Source organism: Bos indicus x Bos taurus, chromosome 26 (genome assembly GCF_003369695.1).
Source record: "Bos indicus x Bos taurus breed Angus x Brahman F1 hybrid chromosome 26, Bos_hybrid_MaternalHap_v2.0, whole genome shotgun sequence".
NCBI classification, from domain to species: domain Eukaryota; kingdom Metazoa; phylum Chordata; class Mammalia; order Artiodactyla; family Bovidae; genus Bos; species Bos indicus x Bos taurus.
Genome location: NC_040101.1, coordinates 10431434 through 10449311, shown reverse-complemented (window position 1 = coordinate 10449311; position 17878 = coordinate 10431434). Strand labels below are relative to the sequence as shown.

Below are 17878 nucleotides of genomic sequence, written 5' to 3'. Positions count from 1 at the left end.
AACACTGGAGCAGGTTGCCATTTCCTTCCCCAGGGAATCTTCCCAACCCCAGGATCAAACCTGAGTCTCCTCCACTGGCAGATGGATTCTTTACCACTGAGCCACCAGAGAAGCCCAAAGGTGTGGTACTCTCTGCCTTTCCCCCTTTCTGTAGAAAAGCAAAACAGATTTTAGACTTTCGTCCCCATACACTCAAATTCCACTCCTCTTTCACTCCAGAAATGACTCCAACATCAAACAACCAAAATATTTGGGACACCTCTGCCTCTATGAGAAGAGGCTAAAGGTTGCTCATTTTGCTTTTAGAACGTAGCTGCTCTTCATTTCGGAGAAGGCAATGGCACCCCACTCCAAGGAAAATCCCATGGACAGAGGAGACTGGAAGGCTGCAGTCCATGGGGTTGCTAAGAGTTGGGCACGACAGAGTGACTTCATTTTCACTTTTCACTTTCATGCATTGGAGAAAGAAATGGCAACCCACTCCAGTGTTCTTGCCTGGAGAATCCCAGGGACGGGGGAGCCTAGTGGGCTGCCGTCTATGGGGTCGCACAGAGTCGGACATGACTGAAGCGACTTAGCAGCAGCAGCTCTTCATTTAGCGGGATGTTATCATCAATAATCAAAACCAAACAGCACCCGGTGAAAATCAAGCAGCGCTTCCTCATCAGGCACCCTCAGGCTTCCAGCGTGTTTATAATCACTAATTCAGACTTGCAAAAACACTCCTCAGGCAGAATAATGATGTTGGTCCTATTTATTTTGAGAACAGGAATTTCCAGAGGCTCATCGACCCTTTGTACTCTTATCTCCTAGGAAGGAAGTGAGCTAACCACCAGGATTTTGACTACCTTTCTGATACTTAAGCTATATTTAAATAAATCATTGAGGGACTTCCCTGGTGGTCCAGTGGTTAAGACTTTGCCTTCCAATGCAGGAGATGAAGGTTCAGTCCCTGGTTCAGGAGCTATGATTCCACATGCCATGCAGTCAAAAAACCAGAACATAAAACAGAAGGGATATGGTAACAAATCCAATAAATGCTTTGAAAGAATGAAAAAAAAAATTTTAATAATAATTGGAACTGCATCCATTATATTTCCAGAGAACGTCTGGTGGTAAGAACAAGCCTGCATGTGTGTGTGGTCAGTCGCTAAGTCCTGTCTAATGCTTTGTGACCCCATGGACTGCAGCCCACCAGGTTACAAAGCCTGTCCTTTGTCCATGGAATACCCCAAGCAAGAATACTAGACTGGGCCCTCCTCCGGGAGATCTTCCTGACCCAGGGATTGAACCCGAGTCTCCTGCATTGCAGGTGAAGTCTTTACCACTGGTGTCAGCCAGGAAGCCCAAGAACAAGCCCAAGGGCCCAATTTTAGTGGTTTAACCCTTTCTTTACAACCAGCACTGCCTAATGAAATCTGTGTCTGTTCATTCCTTTTTAAAAAAAAAGCCAACTCCAACCTCACTTTTCCCATCTAAGGATGGAACAAAGAGACAAACCGCCCTTCTGCTATGGCTTCCCCCAAAGAGCAAGTTGTGGAAGACAAGCGGAGTGCGTCCACTCCACGGCTTCAAAGGCATCCGCCTTCCAGCTGATGCACTCCACACAGGAACTGCCCACACGTGCACTTAGAAATGCACTCGGAGGCTTTCCCAATTATCCTCTGGGCTTTTGGCTTCTAGAAAGTCCTCTTTCAGTGTTAAAAGCCATAAACTCTTAGAGATGAAAACACTAAACCCCTTTCAAGATGAGTCACTGGGGATGGTATTCCAGGAAAGGGCTCCGGGGCACCTTGGGTGGAGAGAAGCCCTACCTGACCACAGACGTGGTGACACAGGGACTTGTGCGTCATCCAGAGTGATGCTGGTGTGTTGACACAGTGAGAAGGGCACCAGGGAGGGTCCCCTAGGTACCACCTTGCTGCCACCAAGGAATCCTCTCCCACGTGATTCTTAAGGACCTGGCCTGTCAGTCTGTGCACACTCTGTATTACCCACTGCGCAGGTTCCTCCAATGGTCCCGTGATGCTCATGTCTCCTGATATTCATGCCCTGAGTCACCACCTCCCTTGGTGACTTGCTTAATGCAGAAAACAGCTATCAGTGGTGGAATGGCTTGTCCACAATTAGTTTGCAAAGGCTTTGACCTTGGTCTTCCTCATGCTCTCCTCTGTCTTGTCTGTTCTCCCCCAGGAGGCCAGCTGCCATGCTGTGAGCTGCCCTACAGAGAGGCCCACATGGCAAAGAACTAAGGGTGGCCTCCAGCCCATGGCCAGTGAGGAAGTGAGGCCCTAATCCAACAACCTGCAAGGAACTAAACCCTGACAACAACCACGTGAGTGAGTCTGGAAGCAGATTCTTCCCTGTTGATCCTTCAGATAAGAGCCCAGCCTTAACTGAAACCGTAATTACAGTCCCTGTGTTCTTGCCTGGAGAATCCCAGGGACAGAGGAGCCTGGTGGGCTTCCGTCTATGGGGTTGCACAGAGTCGGACACGACTGACGCGACTTGGCAGCAGCAGCAGCAGCAAGAAGCCTTGAGACAGAAGGCCAGCAAAGCCACACCTGGATACCCGGCCCATGGAAGCTGTGAGTGGATAAATGTTGTTAAAGCTACCAGGTCTCGGGGTAATTTGTTACGCAGCAATGGGTTACTGATACACCCACTCATGTTCCAAATGCACCAAAGAATTTCACAGTAAAGTTCCTTAAGTCTTCCTCACATACTAAATTGACAAAGCTCTCCCTTTCCAGGCTAACTGATCTGGAGATCCGACTCTTTCTGAGACAATCTTCCTTCCAGCTTGGCCCAGAATCCTTTTCTGATCTCCTTTATGTTAGTGTCTCAAGGAGCCAACGTCACTGAACATCCACCGGAGAGTACACTCCTCTAATCTCACCCGTATGGGTGGGTGTCCTGATGGCCGGATCTTTATCTGCCTTCCTGCTGGACAAGGAACCCTGATGAGCTAAAGGCTGTGTTTTGCCCAGAGCCTAGGACGGTGCCTGCCACAGAGGGCACTGGATCCATGTCTGCTGAATGGATGAACAGAGGCCTGAAGGGGCATCTTGGGGGAGACGTTGTCAATTTCAACCTCTCCAGTGAATGATGAGACTGAATTTCACCACCTCCTGTAATGGGCTCTTCAGAATCCTTGAGGATGGAGGACAGAGAGATTGCCTCTGTCATCTTGGAAGCATTCTCTCTTAATAAGTAATATTTCATACCCCAGTCTCTCATCCAAGTCCATCCACTATTCACACAATCCTGCTCAAACAGGGCAACTGTACGTCTCAAATTCTGCTCCAGTTTTACAGACCATAAAACATATAGAAAACAGACTCTCAACTTTCGACCCTTCTTTTATTAAACTCTCTTCATATAAAGAACAACACAAACGGGGATTATGATTTAAAATCACATGCAAGTCCGAGGCAACTTTTTTAAAATATCAAACGTGGTAACGATCAAATATGATAATTACTGACTTTTTTAAAAAGAGAATATTCCTTCTATTATTTCCTGCTAACTTCGGACTACTTAAAAAATGAAGAAAAAAAAATTTAAGTAATAGTATTAAGTATTTTTAAACATGTAAGTATTTTACAAGCTTCATTCTACCTTATAGCCTCCAATGCGATGCTCCTGCTTAAATTCCTTCCCGTTTTTCAGCCACCTCATGGTTGGTGTTGGATTCCCCCCAGCTGGACAGCGGAACTTGACAGTGTTGGCTGCTGGGACCGCGTGCAGCCGTTTTTCCATCTTTTCTGTGTTGGTCCAGTATGGTGCTCCTGTTTTGGAAAACGACATTATAATGTACATAGATGGACAGCTGCATCTCCATCAATAAACCCCTAACAGGTTTGTATGTGAACGATCCGACACTTCCAAAACTTTGGGGTAATATTTATCAATACATTAGAGAAACATTTTCTGAAGTCTGATCCAGCTGGCCTCCCAGAAGGTCCCTGGAGATGGGCTGCCTAGAGTTTATTAACAGGGAACTTTTCTTTCCCTTGTACTTGCTGCCAGAATGTAAATTCATGAATGTTTTAAAATGCTACTTTAGACACAAAGCGACAATACATACAGTAAGAACAGCTGAGCTCCCCCCACCCCCAAAAATAAATCATTTTAGATCGCCGCACCTGTGAAATGATCACACGTACAAATAAACAAATTGTGTTCAAAAGCCACATCAACTCATCCGCTGGCGCTTTAACGGGTGATCAATAGTATAGCTTAGCATCTCAACCTGTGCATGTTCAGTCATGTCTTGATTCTTTGAGACCCCATGGACTGTAGCCCGCCAGGCTCCTCTGTCCATGGGATTTTCCAGGCAAGAATACTGGAGTGGGTTTCCATTTCCTTCTCCAGGGGATCTTCCCAACCAAGGAATCAAACCTGAGTTTCTTGTGTCTCCTGCATTGGCAGGCAGATTCTTTACCACTGAGCCAGCTAGGTAGCCCTTTTATTTGCAGACATGGGCCCAAAAGTTCTCACACATTTAATTTATTAATCCTGACAACAATTCAATTATAACCCCTGTTTACAGATGGGGAAACTGAGTCACGGAGCAGTAACCTGCCCGAAGCCACAGAGCTAGGAAGAGGTGCAACCAGGATTTGAGCCAAGGCAGTTTGATTCTAGGGCCCACTGTCTGCCTCCCCGACCTACTCTCATAGCACTGGAATCCATACCTTTAACCTCTCTGACACGCAGGACCAGCATCCGAGACAGACAGCCTCAACTGGAGGCACGCTGCCTCCTTTATCACTGCTCAGGATTTCCACTGACAACATCCTGTATGGCAATTAACTCTTCACACGCATGTTTCTGTCCCAGCAAACATGTAACCAAAATCCCCATATCCCTCTGCCTAAAGCGTCCATCAACAGGGCCTGGAACACCCAAGAACATTCTAGAACACTGAAATTCTAGAAGACTTATCCATAACTGCTTACAAGGGTTAGACTGAGCAACAATTCACACCCCCCACAAACCAGAGGCAGTGTTGGGGGGAAGGGGCTTTGTCTCCAGTATGATTTAGAAATTTCCTCTCCTATTCTGTGGATGGCGCAGCACATTCCTGGCAGGGCACCAGTGCCCTTCACTTAACAGCCAGGCTGTCGTGGTAGAAAGAGGAAGTGGAACAACTGCATTCAGAACACCCACCCCTCTTTGCCTCAACCTTGCTCCTGAAACCTGCTATAAAAGGTGGAGTGAGGGTTTCTTAATGTGCTGTGTCTTCTTTATCCATCTGCTTATCTAAGTGTCAAGGTGGAGGGTGGCGGCGTGGGGAGGTATGGCTGGTATGGACATGATGCTAAGGCACAGCTAAGTGAGGCAGAACTGGTCAGTCTGTGTTCAGAGAGAGAACGCCCAGGGGAGGGTGGGTGGGGAACCCGGGCAGAAGGACCAGAGCCGCGTTCTCGCCTCTGCATCCAGTTGTGTCTGTAATGAGCAGGCAACTTGGTAGCCACTTGACCTGGGATGTCAAACGCCCATACACACACCGAGTCTTTTTAGGGGGTCCCCAGGGAGTACTCAATTTCTATTTATCACAGGTCTCCCAGGGCCTGGCATATCCCGAAACAATTTCAATCATCTTTCATTGGAAAAGCTTCTACTTGGCAAAGTCCATCCACAGCCACTGAAAAAGAAAGCGTTAAGAGCACAAAATAAATAATGAGCTTTGTCGCCACACAAAGACTTTTACAAAGCTGACCTAAATGAAAGGCATACCTCCTGCTGTCAGGTGTCTGCATTCGTGTCATCTGTTTAAGTAAACACAATAGCCTATTCATATGAATTAGCTAAATATTAATGGAGTCACTCTTTCAGATACCATCAATTACAGCTGCCCTGATCCTATGGAATGTCTTTTCTTTTTTTTATATAAAAGAAATCAACAGATACGTGCTGTGTACCATTAGGCACGGTTTCCCTGTTCCCTGGGTTAAAAAGCAGACTGAGCTTTAGGCACTAGGAAAATTGCTCTGTTCCTCTCTCACAGGGCTAAGCTGTGGGTGAGTCTGCAACCTGCCCGGGGCGGGGATCACCCACACCACATGGGCACCTATGGTTGTAGCCTGTGGCAACAGTACATTGGCAGTGAGCACCTTCCACTTGGCGCCGGAGTAATGATTTAAGGACAAGAGTGAAAGAATTTTGCTGGAACTTCTGGCAGGTAGCCACTTTCCTGGGGTGAAATTTCAATCATCAAAACTGCACCTATAAAACCTGCTCGTGCAAAACAGACATGGCCGTGTTTCTCTTCTAAAGGCTCAGAGATCACAGGTGAGTGGGGCACCATGAAATCTAATCAACAAAGTAGAAGCCAACCGCCTACATGACCACCACTGGAAACCTGAATTCACGACATCTGCTCTCCCTGAGGAACTGTAAAACTCGACTCAACAGAAACAGCCAAGGTTTCGAGGTTCCCTGAGTAGCAGCAATGGGTCACCACCAACCCCCATCCAACCCCACTCTGGGTGATAACATCACACAGGCATGATGTGCTTTTGTGAAGAGGCCTTCCTTCAAGGTGTCCAGCTCACAGATTTTATTAAGGGTGTGATGCTGGAGGGGAGGGGCTATTTTAGTGTTTTACAACGGCTCTTTCTGAAACAAACTAGCTTTGCAAAACTTGAAGAATCTGGAAGGTCTAGAAAAATAATTACAGGAATAGCTCTGCTGTGCTTCCAGCATCAGTGTCCTCTGCAAACTCTTCCTGTCTTCAGTGTTTCCCACTGTGTGTGCAGTGTCGGACACGTGGACATGCCAGGGCCCCCACTCCATAAACTACAACGCAGCTGGAGAGAAACAGGGACCGGCCCATGAAAAACCTCCTCTCCCTAAGGAGGCCTTCTTCCATCCAAGGCGGTGAACAGCATGAACAACTTCCATTCGCGGGAGGAATTCATTAACGAATTAATGATCTACAAAGGCAGAGACAGCTCTAGCACTCGGTGGGCACTCAATATCGATGGCCAAGGCCACAACATGTTGCCTGAAAGAAGTGTATGGTCTCCACTTTGTAAACCTTCCCTGGAATAATCTTAGCGATCTATTTAGTGGAGAAGGAATTGTGGTACAAACCCCTGATGACATAAACATGGATCATACCTAAATCAGAAGTAAAGAAGTTGACCTAGACATAGGTATGGCCCTTTCTGCTCTGACACGCTCAAATCTTCTGATGTAGTACGTAGCAAAAGTATGACATTCTTTTAGTCATTAAAAACTAATGATGATCAACTTAAAGGGACAGTCAGACCCAGCCAAAATAAATAAGTACAATCTCATCCTCAAGGCATACTACTCATTATCATCTTCTACACTGAAACAGATATTGTATGTTAGTAACGATGCCAAGGAAGTACAACTTTAACACAGAGAAGCCTCTTCACGTGTGTCTGGTGAAGCAGACTCATAACCCCACAGAAATGTCCCTCAAAGTTCCCTCCACACAGCCTTTCTTAACCCCCTTCATCCCACCAGTAAAGATGCCCTCCTCCTGCTCTGGGCCCCCATTGTCTCAGTTATGTGCATGTTTCCATGCCCAGGGCATTTCTATACTGAAATATATCCCTTTCAATGTCTGCTGACCAGCAAGAGTGGATCACCTGGAGGTTACAGCTTAAGTCATCTTCAGACGATGGAGCAGACACTCCAGTGTTTACTGAATGGATGGATGGATAAATGGATGGATGGACACCAGATGGACAACTGTTCAAAGCTTGAGCTATAAAATGAGGGCGTTGAACTGAAAGTTCTGATAAGGCCCTTCCCGGTTCTAACATTCTTTTCAGGTATCCGTCTATATCCTACACAGATACTGAATCTGTCAGCAAATGGTGGGATCAGAGGCTTTGTTTTGACCCTGTGACTTAAACCTAAGGAGAAAACATGGACTGCTGAGCCTGCTCCCACAAAAACTCATGTATCTCCACTCTAACATCTAAGGTTTATGGTGTTCTCTCTCTTTCTCAAACCAAATAGAGAGAATACAGCCTGGGGGTTTAAAGGAAAAACATGAACTCATATTACCACCGTACCAAAAGAGACCTCACTGACCATCTGGCCCAACGGCTGGTCTGATCAATGTCATTCCGAAAGGTTAAGTGATTTGATCAAGGTCACACGGCCAGAGGCTGGGCCGAGGCTAGATCCAAGTCTCCAACTCCCTGAGCAGTGCTCTTTCAACCACTCCATGCTGCCCTTTGAACTCTCCCATGGTAATTAAGTCAAAAGTTCAAGATTTATGTGAGCTGTGGCCGCTGATGACTGCCAACTGTATTTTTATTGATGTAAAAATAATAAAAAAAAAACACAGCCTGTTTCAGCTCCTAGATTAAGCCTCACAAACTCTCTAAAGCCCCACTAAGGCCTCTGTCTTAAGTCTATAATTAGGGCCTTTAAAAATATCACTAATCAGGACATTTCAATGCTTTGACCCTTGATGAGGGAAGGGGTATGTGTCTGAGAGCTCTCCCCTATCCTCGCCACAGACTGCACTTCCTCTGACTTCAGTTTTGCATAGAGAAAGAGAAAACAAACAACAAAATATGAAGATGTCAGTGAAGGTGTGACTGCAGGGGGCAGGAGGGCTTTATTTGAGAAGTTTCATTAAAAACGGCAACTTGCTGATCAGCAAGGCATTCAGTAAGATACACTGTAAAACAAACCAGGCAGAGTGAGCCGTACTGGGAGGCCAGTTGCCCACGGAGGTCCCCAGGCTCTGCCTTAAAAGGGGACCGCCGCTGGACCAGAGGAAGGCTGAGAAAGAAAAGATATTCAGCCTGGCTGAGTAGATGGAACATCATCACTGGCTTCTGTGATGAAACACCCAAACCATGTGATGAGGTTTCACTGAAAAGGCATTTCAAAAACTTTAGGCAGCTTATGTGTTTTTTTCAAAAATGCATTTTCTTCAACTCCTGGAAACTTCAACACAACTAAGAAACCATCTTAGAGACCATCTCTACCAAGGAACAATCGCAATTAGAGCAAATGTGACTGTGATCTGCTACCATCAGTAGTCTGTCAATGCAAGCTCAGAATCTCAGGCCAAGAACCTTCATTTTCCCGTTACTTCCAAAAAAAAAAAAAAAATCCCCTTGCTCCCTAGTATGGAAGATGGGCAGCTGCAGGTCTCAAGGAGAATAAAACCAAAATAGAAAATTATCTTCTCTCTCTTCACTCAGTAGTAAGAACCACACTCCACTTGATACACCCGTCTTACTATCAACTCCCTCTAGTTAAGCAGTCAACCTGAACCTTCTGTCAATCATGTTCTTCCCAAGAAGTCAGTCTCAAGCTCTTCGGAGACAATCATCACTTAAACACAAGCTGACAGTAATAAAAGTACCTTGAAAAACCGGACAGATGTGTAAACTTATTTGCTGCCAGATAATCCATTAAGATATCGAGTACCTAGGGAAGGCAAGGACTAGTTAAGTTATGCTTTTCTAAGCTAAAAGATAAAGCTTGAACCTTTCAAAATCCTCAACCTGGATGCACTTCAAAAATTAGCATTTGAAATCGCAACTTTCTGTCCAGAGAAAGTCTCTTTCACCAAAGGGCATATGTAACAGCATTATTTCCTGGCAGCCAGGCTTGTAATGACATCACAAGATTGTTCTGCTCAGGGAACCGTCTAGCACTGGTAAAGTGTGATGTCATCAGCAAGTCAGCTGCTAAAATATGACCGGAGAATGCCCTTCACATCTGTGATGGAAGGACCTGACTTAAAAGCGGGGGGCGGGGTGGGGGTTAGATCAATCAAATCAGCTCACTGGAGGGATTTTCAAAGCACGTGCAGCAGGATGTTAATAGATGCTATATTTTAAAAAAGGGTCTTATGGTCAATCAGTTTGGAAAACCCTGGGAATGGACAAAAAGAAACAGATGTTTTACTACAGAACTTCTCAGAGCTTGTATTAGGCTGATAGACACCATAAGTCTTTGAGAAAGGGTTATGGTATGAGATATTCTCCAAATTCATTTTAAAATACAACTGATTTTTGGCAGAGGATTATTTGGAACCAGGGTTCCCAAGGATATTCTTTGAGAAAGACCGACTTATTCTCTTCATGTACAGACCAAACCTGAACACTGCTCTGTTTTTAATGGGATCTGTAAAAGAGATTCTGGGAGGACGGTGATACCACAAAATATTCATTCAACATCTGGGCTAGTCATTGCCCTTCAGAAGTAATCTAAGGGGAAAGGCAGGTCCGAGAGGCTACCTGATACTGAACATGATACCATACGTTGTACGATGGAACATGCAAACACTCAAAGCCACTCAATCGGCCAGTATAAACAAGGAAATCTACAGAGGAGCCCACTTTTGAGTTAGGTCTCCTAGGATTAAGTAGAAGTTCAGATATACCTGAACACTGCAGAACATTACCATAAAAATCAAACTAGACCTGGAGGTTAATGGATAGCAGTTTCATGGCCAAAATGCAACAAATCTGCCTTAATTTTTGACTGTTATTTTTACCATTATATTTGGCTACAATGTTTTCTGTACTCTGTACAGAGTCTAAAAAGAACTCAGCTACTGCTGCTAAGTCGCTTCAGTTGTGTCCAACTCTGTGCAACCCCATAGACGGCAGCCCACGAGGCTCCTCTGTCCATGGGATTTTCCAGGCAAGAACACTGGAGTGGGTTGCCATTTCCTTCTCCAATGCATGAAAGTGAAAAGTGAAGTCACTCAGATGTGTCCAACTCTTAGCAACCCCATGGACTGCAGCCCACCAGGCTCCTCTGTCCATGGGATTTTCCAGGCAAGAGTACTGGAGTGGGGTGCCATTGCCTTCTCCAAAAAAGAACTCTACCAGGCAGATAAGCTTGCCTTCTTAGAGTGCACTGCCAGAATTAGATAAACGAGAATATCAGCAACCGGAGTAACCTGCCATCTATTGTTCAAGTCAGATGATGGACAACTAATGTGGACCAAGCCCCAAAAAACTCTTCTTGGAGAAGCTCAGAAATATCACTGTCAGCACAGGGTCACTGAAGCATCGTTTGTTAACTTCACTAAAGGGGAACTTTCAAACACACCCCAGGGGCATTTCCAGACAATCAGAAGACACCGAAGGAATCCATTTGGATGCATGAGTGGTTTCCAGGTGGCTGAAAATGCAAAGAATTTGGTGCTTCTACAGTATTCCCTATTAATCAGGTCAAGCATTTGACACTTGAGGTGGCAAAAAATTGTTTTAATGGCAACATCCCCTTCCCCGCTTTGCCAATTACCCTGGCCATGGCATTCCTCTGTCCACGCCGGCCACAGCTGCTTAATCTCAGCCGCCCCAGGCCGCACCTGTGAATCACACCAGCCTAATCACAGTAACAGATGGCAGAGGCCACGCAGCCAGCTAAGAACTGCTATCACTTTAAATCGCGTCTAATGTTTCACGGGCCCCAAACAGAGGCAGTTCCCGACAGCAGTATCTCCCTGGTACAGCTAACACCAGTCCTTAATCACCCCAGAGTACCCACTTCAGGGCGAAGCTGGTGTCATTCGAGAGCTAATTACGAAGAACCCGGGTTGCAAGGTGAGGGCACGGCGATTCATTCAACGTGGGCTGGCATTCATTAAATGGAACAACCCACTACCTGGGCACTGGGCAGTCAGCACTAGTGTTCGGGATGCAAAGAGAGTCATCAGAGAGGGAGATCAGACAGAGAAGTAGTTCATTCAGCCTACTTGTTACATCACCTATACCTTCAGTTACATTTTATTACTTCCTGCATATTCTGGGTAACATGCTGTCAGGCAGGGGGCTGATCACCAGGACAAGTTCTCCGGCACGCCGACAGAACCTCGCTGAGTCTGATGTCCCAGTCAATAGCAATGGCTACCACACGTGGGTACCACATTAGAGCTGCCCACAGCTATGCGAACATCCTCCCCCCACCTGCATCATCACCCTGGGAACTGGCAGAGGGGCACGGCGATTAGACAGGCAACAAGCCTACAACTGAAATTGCAGCTCTGCTTTGTGTTCATTGAGTCACAGATTCTCAATCAATAAAACACAAAAACAACTCCTCTCTCCACCTTAAGAGGTTGCTGGGGGCACGGATTGAACCAGCAGTCAGAGCAGAGCCTGCCCCGAGCAGCCCCTTTTCATCACCATCAGGCTCACAGCCTCTCGTGCCAGAGCCAACAGTAAGAAGTGAGTGACATGTTCTAATCTACCAGTGTTATTACAAAGTCACAATAACAAGAACAACCTCGTTAAAAGGCTGGTACAAATGACAGTTGAAGACACTTTCCCTCCTCTTCCACCCTCTGTTTTACCAACAAGCCTTCTAACAGTAAACTCCTATTGGAGGCAGACCTGTGTGTGTGAATCCCTAAGCCAGTGGTTCTCACACTTACTGTGCATCAGAGTGACTTCCAAAGTTTCTAATTCAGCAGGAGGTCCCGGGTGGGCCCTGAGAATCTTCATTTTTAGTAAGGTCTTAAGTAATGATGATGCTAGTGGTCCAGACTGCAAGCTTTCTCTTGTCAGACAGTGAAAACTAATATAAGCCAAAATATTTCCCTTTTTTGCCTATGCTGCTAGGAGACTCAGAGACAAATCCAGTTCCCCACTGAAGCAAAACATTATCCCAGGTGCTGAACCACATTGATTGTCTCTTCTTCCTTGAAAAAGCCTTGGATCTATTTTAATAACTAATTGTCCCATTATTTAGGTCTTGTTTAAATTTACTAAACTGACTAATATCCTTTTGAGAAAATGAAGACTATAATATCTAAGACTATAACATCCAAGAATGCCAATGACCGACGTAAGGTCACTTTGGAAATATTCCAGCCATGGTACTGGAAAATACAACTTGCTGTATTTAATCTTTTATTGAATAAGCACTCAGAAATGTTTTTCTGAGCAGTGTGCAAATATGCACTCACTAACCTTCATAACAGCCCCCAAAGATATTGTTATTATTTCCATTTTACAGATGAAGAAACTGAGGCACAGAAGTTAAATTACTTGCCCAATTCAGCAGTGTTGGAGCAAGATTTGAACCGAGGCTGCCCAGCTCTGAGAGGCCCATATTCTCACTCACCAAGTAAAGGCGTCCTAGGGTCAGTTAAAGCCGTGCTGACTGTCCCTAAACATGCAAACAGCATTTGGTGTCCCCCTTTTCTATTGGCAATATAAGGCACACTTCCCTTATTTCTGCTCAGCAAGCAATACTATCTTAGCAGGCCAAGATTTCGCAACCTCTGCACTATCGACCTTCTGGAGAAGAAATTCTTTGTTACGGGGCTGTCCTGTGTATTGAAAAGATGTTTATGAGCAGCATCCCTGGGCTCTCTGATGCCACTAGCATCGCCCCACTCCTTCGGTGAAACAACCAAGCATTGCCCCGTGTCCCCCAGGGGAGGGGGAAGGAGGAGAGTCCCCCAGGCGGAGAGCCACTGGGTCAGGCCAAGCAACATCGACAGGAAGAAGACAGGATGTCGTATGATTCAGCTGGCCTTACATCTCCAGATAGCGAGGAACCAGAGGGGAAAAGCAAACCAAGGAAAGAAAAGTCGTGAGTGCTTTCAAAAGAAAGTGGCTACTGACACAATAAGAAAGGACAAGCAGTACAGAAGGGTGTACAGTAACACTGCTTTATTCTCAGATTTGAAAGTCAGGAAGAGAAGACACAGTGGAGAAGTGGGGACTGCAGTCAACAGCATCCCAAGGAGTCGCCAGGGAGACAGCTACGAGTCAGGAAGTTCCTCTCTCGGGGACGTTCGGAGACGGCAATTACTTACTCTTGCTGTTACTGTTCTCACTGACAAAATCCTCCGAGCCATCTGCGTCGTCCTCATCATCTCCGGATGAGATGGCATCTGTATTCAAAAGAACACAGCCATGGTTGTGTTTTTGCAAAGCAAAAGGTTGAAATCATCTACAACTCAGTCCTCCTGGAAAGGGAATTCAACAACCCAGGAACCCAGGCAAAAAAAAAAGTCTGAGATCGTGTTTAGTTAAGATGGTTTTAATGGCTTAAATTTTCTCTCCGTGATGACAGTTGGTCTATATTATGATTCTTCATGTGTTCTGCTTTCACATTATTTAAACATGCTATAAAATGGGATATACTGAAAAGGGATTTTAAGCTTCAAATGGTATTCAAGTCCCCAACAAATTTACTGATTGTATAATATCTGAAGATTCTTTCCAACGCAATCTTTCAGCACTCAGGGTCTCCTTCAAGAAAGGAATTAGTCCCTAGAAAAACTTAACCCTGTGGTCTTCTGACTGTTTACTAATAATCTGAAAAAATAATTTTAAACACAGCCACAAAAGGGGACCTGGTTGCCCCGTGGAAGAAAAGTCAAGGAGAGAAACTCAAATTTTAACAAAAGGAAGCAGAAATCTTTGGCATCCAAATTTCAATCCTATGTTCTAAATGCCAAGGATGCCAGTGGTACAGGAGTTTAAAAAAGAAAAAAAAAAGATGTGTTTTTTACTTATAGGAAAGTGTGCGGTCTTAAAAATGTAATGTTGCACATGAGAACCCTGTCATAATTTTAATGACCAGCCTCTCTCATATACCAGGTCCCGTAGAAGAACTTCAAAAACAGATCAATCACCAACTGTGAAGCTCTGTGCCCAGCATCCAATTAGCAGACCCCACCGTGGACTTCACTGGTCTGATAACACTTTACCCAGGAAAATGACTACGGGGAAGAGAAAGCAGAGGGCTGGCAGGCTGACTCACCTGTGACATTGACCATGAAGTAGACAGTCTCACTGTCTACGTTCCTAGCAGCAGTACAAGCATAGAGGCCGGAGTCTCTAGGCGTGGCACCTTTTATCTGCAAATATTCCCCAATAAGCACTGTCCTATTGTTGGGCCCCAAGTGTACCCCATCCTTAGTCCAACTGATCATGGCGGCATCTCGCAACAGGCAGCGCAACTCTAGCGACTCCCGGGGCGCAGCCACGTAAACTTCTGGTTGGGAGATTTGGTATTTGGTTGGTGGCTCTGCAGAAAGGCGGGAGAGAGAAGACGGAGACAGATGGGAAAAGAGGAAAAGGAGAGAACGTCCAACAAAGGTCAGTGGAGGCCCCTTGACTCCCGGGAGAGGCAGTTCATGGTTTTTCTCTCTTTTGGCAAATGGCCCCAGGGGTGTCTGTCTGCCTCTCCTTGTACCCCAGGAAGCTGCCCTCACCAAGGAGCAGAGGAGTGTCCGAAACCAACCAGAGGAAGCACCCGGCGAAAGCTGCCCCACTGAGTCTCCAACAAACCTTACAGCATCCAACACAAACCCAAAACCCGACTGGCAAGGACACTGTGCAAGTTTAAAGTCGACTGTTGATCCAAAGCCTGCTTACCACCAACACCCGAAGAAGTCCAGCGTTGTGGCATTTTTAATTTGTAAAAATGTGTGTTTTCACAAATGGTTTCATTCCACGTGACTGCGCTGTGTACACACACTCACATACACACATACCTCTCCCTATTTGTGTGTGCTGACGTCCCCTGTTATCACAAATCTGAGCTTCTTAAAAAGAAATGCCTCAGTTTCTCAGGCTCAGATCAGAAAACTGCTGGTCTGGGAGACTGACGTCTGTGCTGGCCGAGCTCGGACACACTGTTTTCCTTAAAATGATAAAAGCCTGGAGGCCTTCACGTCAAAGCCCAAAAGAGAAAAGCCGCCCCAGGGAGCTGATAGGCGGTCCCCATCACACTTGTGTGGTAGGCTCTCAGTCGTGTCCGACTCTTTGCGACCCCCTAGACTGTAGCCCGCCAGGCTCCTCTGTCCATGGGATTTTCCAGGTGAGAATACTGGAGTGGGGTGCCATTTCCTTCTCCAGGGGACCTTCCCAACCCAGGAATCGAACCCAGGTCTCCCGCATTGTGGGCAGACTCTTTACCGTTTGAACCACCAGGGAAGCCCACTTAAATGGATCTTAGATCGCACTTAAATGGATCCAAAGGAAGGTGCGGAGGCCTGCATGCCTGGCACTCCACCTGGAGAGCTGGGCTACTCCCTGCTCCCCAGCCCCCACCACACAGCCCAGCTTCCAGTCTCCTCAGCCTTCTTCTGCCTTGTCTCCTTTAGAGCTTTTCCTTTCTCCCTCGCCTCCCCACTGAACCCCCCCATCCTTCACGCCCCCCCGATCATGCACGCTCTCCTGGATGAGAGCCTGCCACCAGCCACCCCAGCCCAGAGCGAAGTGGGTCTCTCCTCTTCACCAGCTCCTGGGGATGGGCCACATTCGTGATGGACTTGTCCCGTCCCCCGAGGAGATGCCCAAGATGCTAGAGGGAGGGCTGATGTCTCTGGTTCTTTGCGAGCTCCTCCCCTGCCCCAGGCAGGCACACGGAAGGCGACTGTTACAAATCGGATAACGGTCCCAGTGACTCAAGAGGTAAAGAATCCACCTGCAGTGCTGGAGACACACAGGAGACGTGTGTCTGGGTTGGGAAGATGCCCTGGAGGAGGGCATGGCAACTCACTCCAGTATTCTTGCCTGGAGAATCCCACGGACAGAGGAGCCTGCTGGGCTACAGTCCATGGGGCCGCAAAGAGTCAGACAAGACTGAGCATGCACACGGTCCACAAACATGCAGGGCAAAACAGGCCCGGGAGGACCTAGCCTCTGCTAACCGAGTGAGAAGGAACCAGGAGTCTTTAAGGAGAACAGCCAGAGCCGCCGGCTGGGACCCACGAGAGTCCACGAGCTGGCTTTTGGCCTTCACAGAGAACACTATGAATGGTACCCGGAGGCCCAGGCCCAGAAAGCATAAAGCTTCCCAGCTCTGGGATGGCTAGGAATCTGGGCAGCATCAAAAGGCAATTGTTTTGTCCTTAAGTGTGGTCTGGACAAGGGTCCCCAATACAGTTACTTCATGTTTCAGTGCCAGGGTCCAAGAACAAGCGAGGGCCACACGCATCAGGTTCTAGAAATCCATGCCCCCCCGACCCCCGACCACCACCCACTGTGGAGGGCCAGGGCTCCCCAGAGGGGCACCCCCCAGGGCAACCACACCAGCAAGGGCCCAGACACTGAACAGGATGGGAACATAAAGGGGTAATCACAGCAAAAGGAAGAAAATAGAAGTCATATTTAACTTGGAAAAACTTACACCCCAAGACAAGGGCAGAAAGTCCCAACTGACAAGCAGGTTACATTTTGAATGCTTGTTTTTTCGCAATCAACAATTATTTTACTGAACACCTACTATGGGCCACATGCTTTTATCCTGGATAAACAGAACAGATACAAAAATAAACAGATAAAACAAAGAGAAACAAAAATACTCCCTGCAGTTGTGGGTGATTAATTACCGAGGGGTGACAGATAACAAATACAAAATCTACAAAACTATAAAGTCTGTGGAGTGGTCCCAAGTGTTAGGAGGAAGAAATATAGCATGTTAGGGGCACATCCAGAGAGGCAGGCTCTGGACTCCAGAACAGGAGTTGGCAAACCACAAGCCCCTGGGGCCAAACCCAGCCCATGGCCTGTTTTTGTAAACAAAGTTTACAGGTGCATAGCCATGCTCATCGCTTACATAATGTCCGGGGCTGCTGTGATATGACAGTTAACAGGCCTGTGGTTGAAACAGAGACCTGGTGACCTGCAGAGCCTAAAATATTAAGTCTTGCCCATTACAGAAAATTCGCCAGCTTCTGTTGTGTAGGATCATCAGAGAAGGCTTCTTTAGAGAGAAGGGAAGGGCAAAATGATGCCTAAAAGATACTGCAATGAACTTAGTTGGAAGGTCCTCAAATGGGGCCTCCTGAGGTTGTTCAAGTCATAATGCTGCTAAATTCAATGACTAATAAAAAGGTACTGAACTCTGGATCCTGAGCAGAAAAGGTATGGGAAGAGAA

General features: G+C 46.5%; 1 protein-coding gene across 17 annotated transcripts in view; it reads right to left on the bottom strand.

Moving 5' to 3' along the window:
• Nucleotides 1–17878, bottom strand: part of FGFR2 (fibroblast growth factor receptor 2) — a 107452-nt gene that overhangs the window by 64177 nt on the left and 25397 nt on the right. For 9 of the 17 annotated variants that reach the window (XM_027529502.1, XM_027529497.1, XM_027529500.1 and 6 more), the window contains 3 exons: nucleotides 14752–15018; nucleotides 13799–13876; nucleotides 3622–3791 (listed from right to left, as the gene is read on the bottom strand). In XM_027529502.1, coding sequence (XP_027385303.1) covers nucleotides 3622–3791; nucleotides 13799–13876; nucleotides 14752–15018 — 515 coding nt within the window. The remainder of the gene's footprint in view (nucleotides 1–3621; nucleotides 3792–13798; nucleotides 13877–14751; nucleotides 15019–17878) is intronic. The other 8 variants (XM_027529505.1, XM_027529507.1, XM_027529514.1 and 5 more) reach the window with 2 other exon arrangements.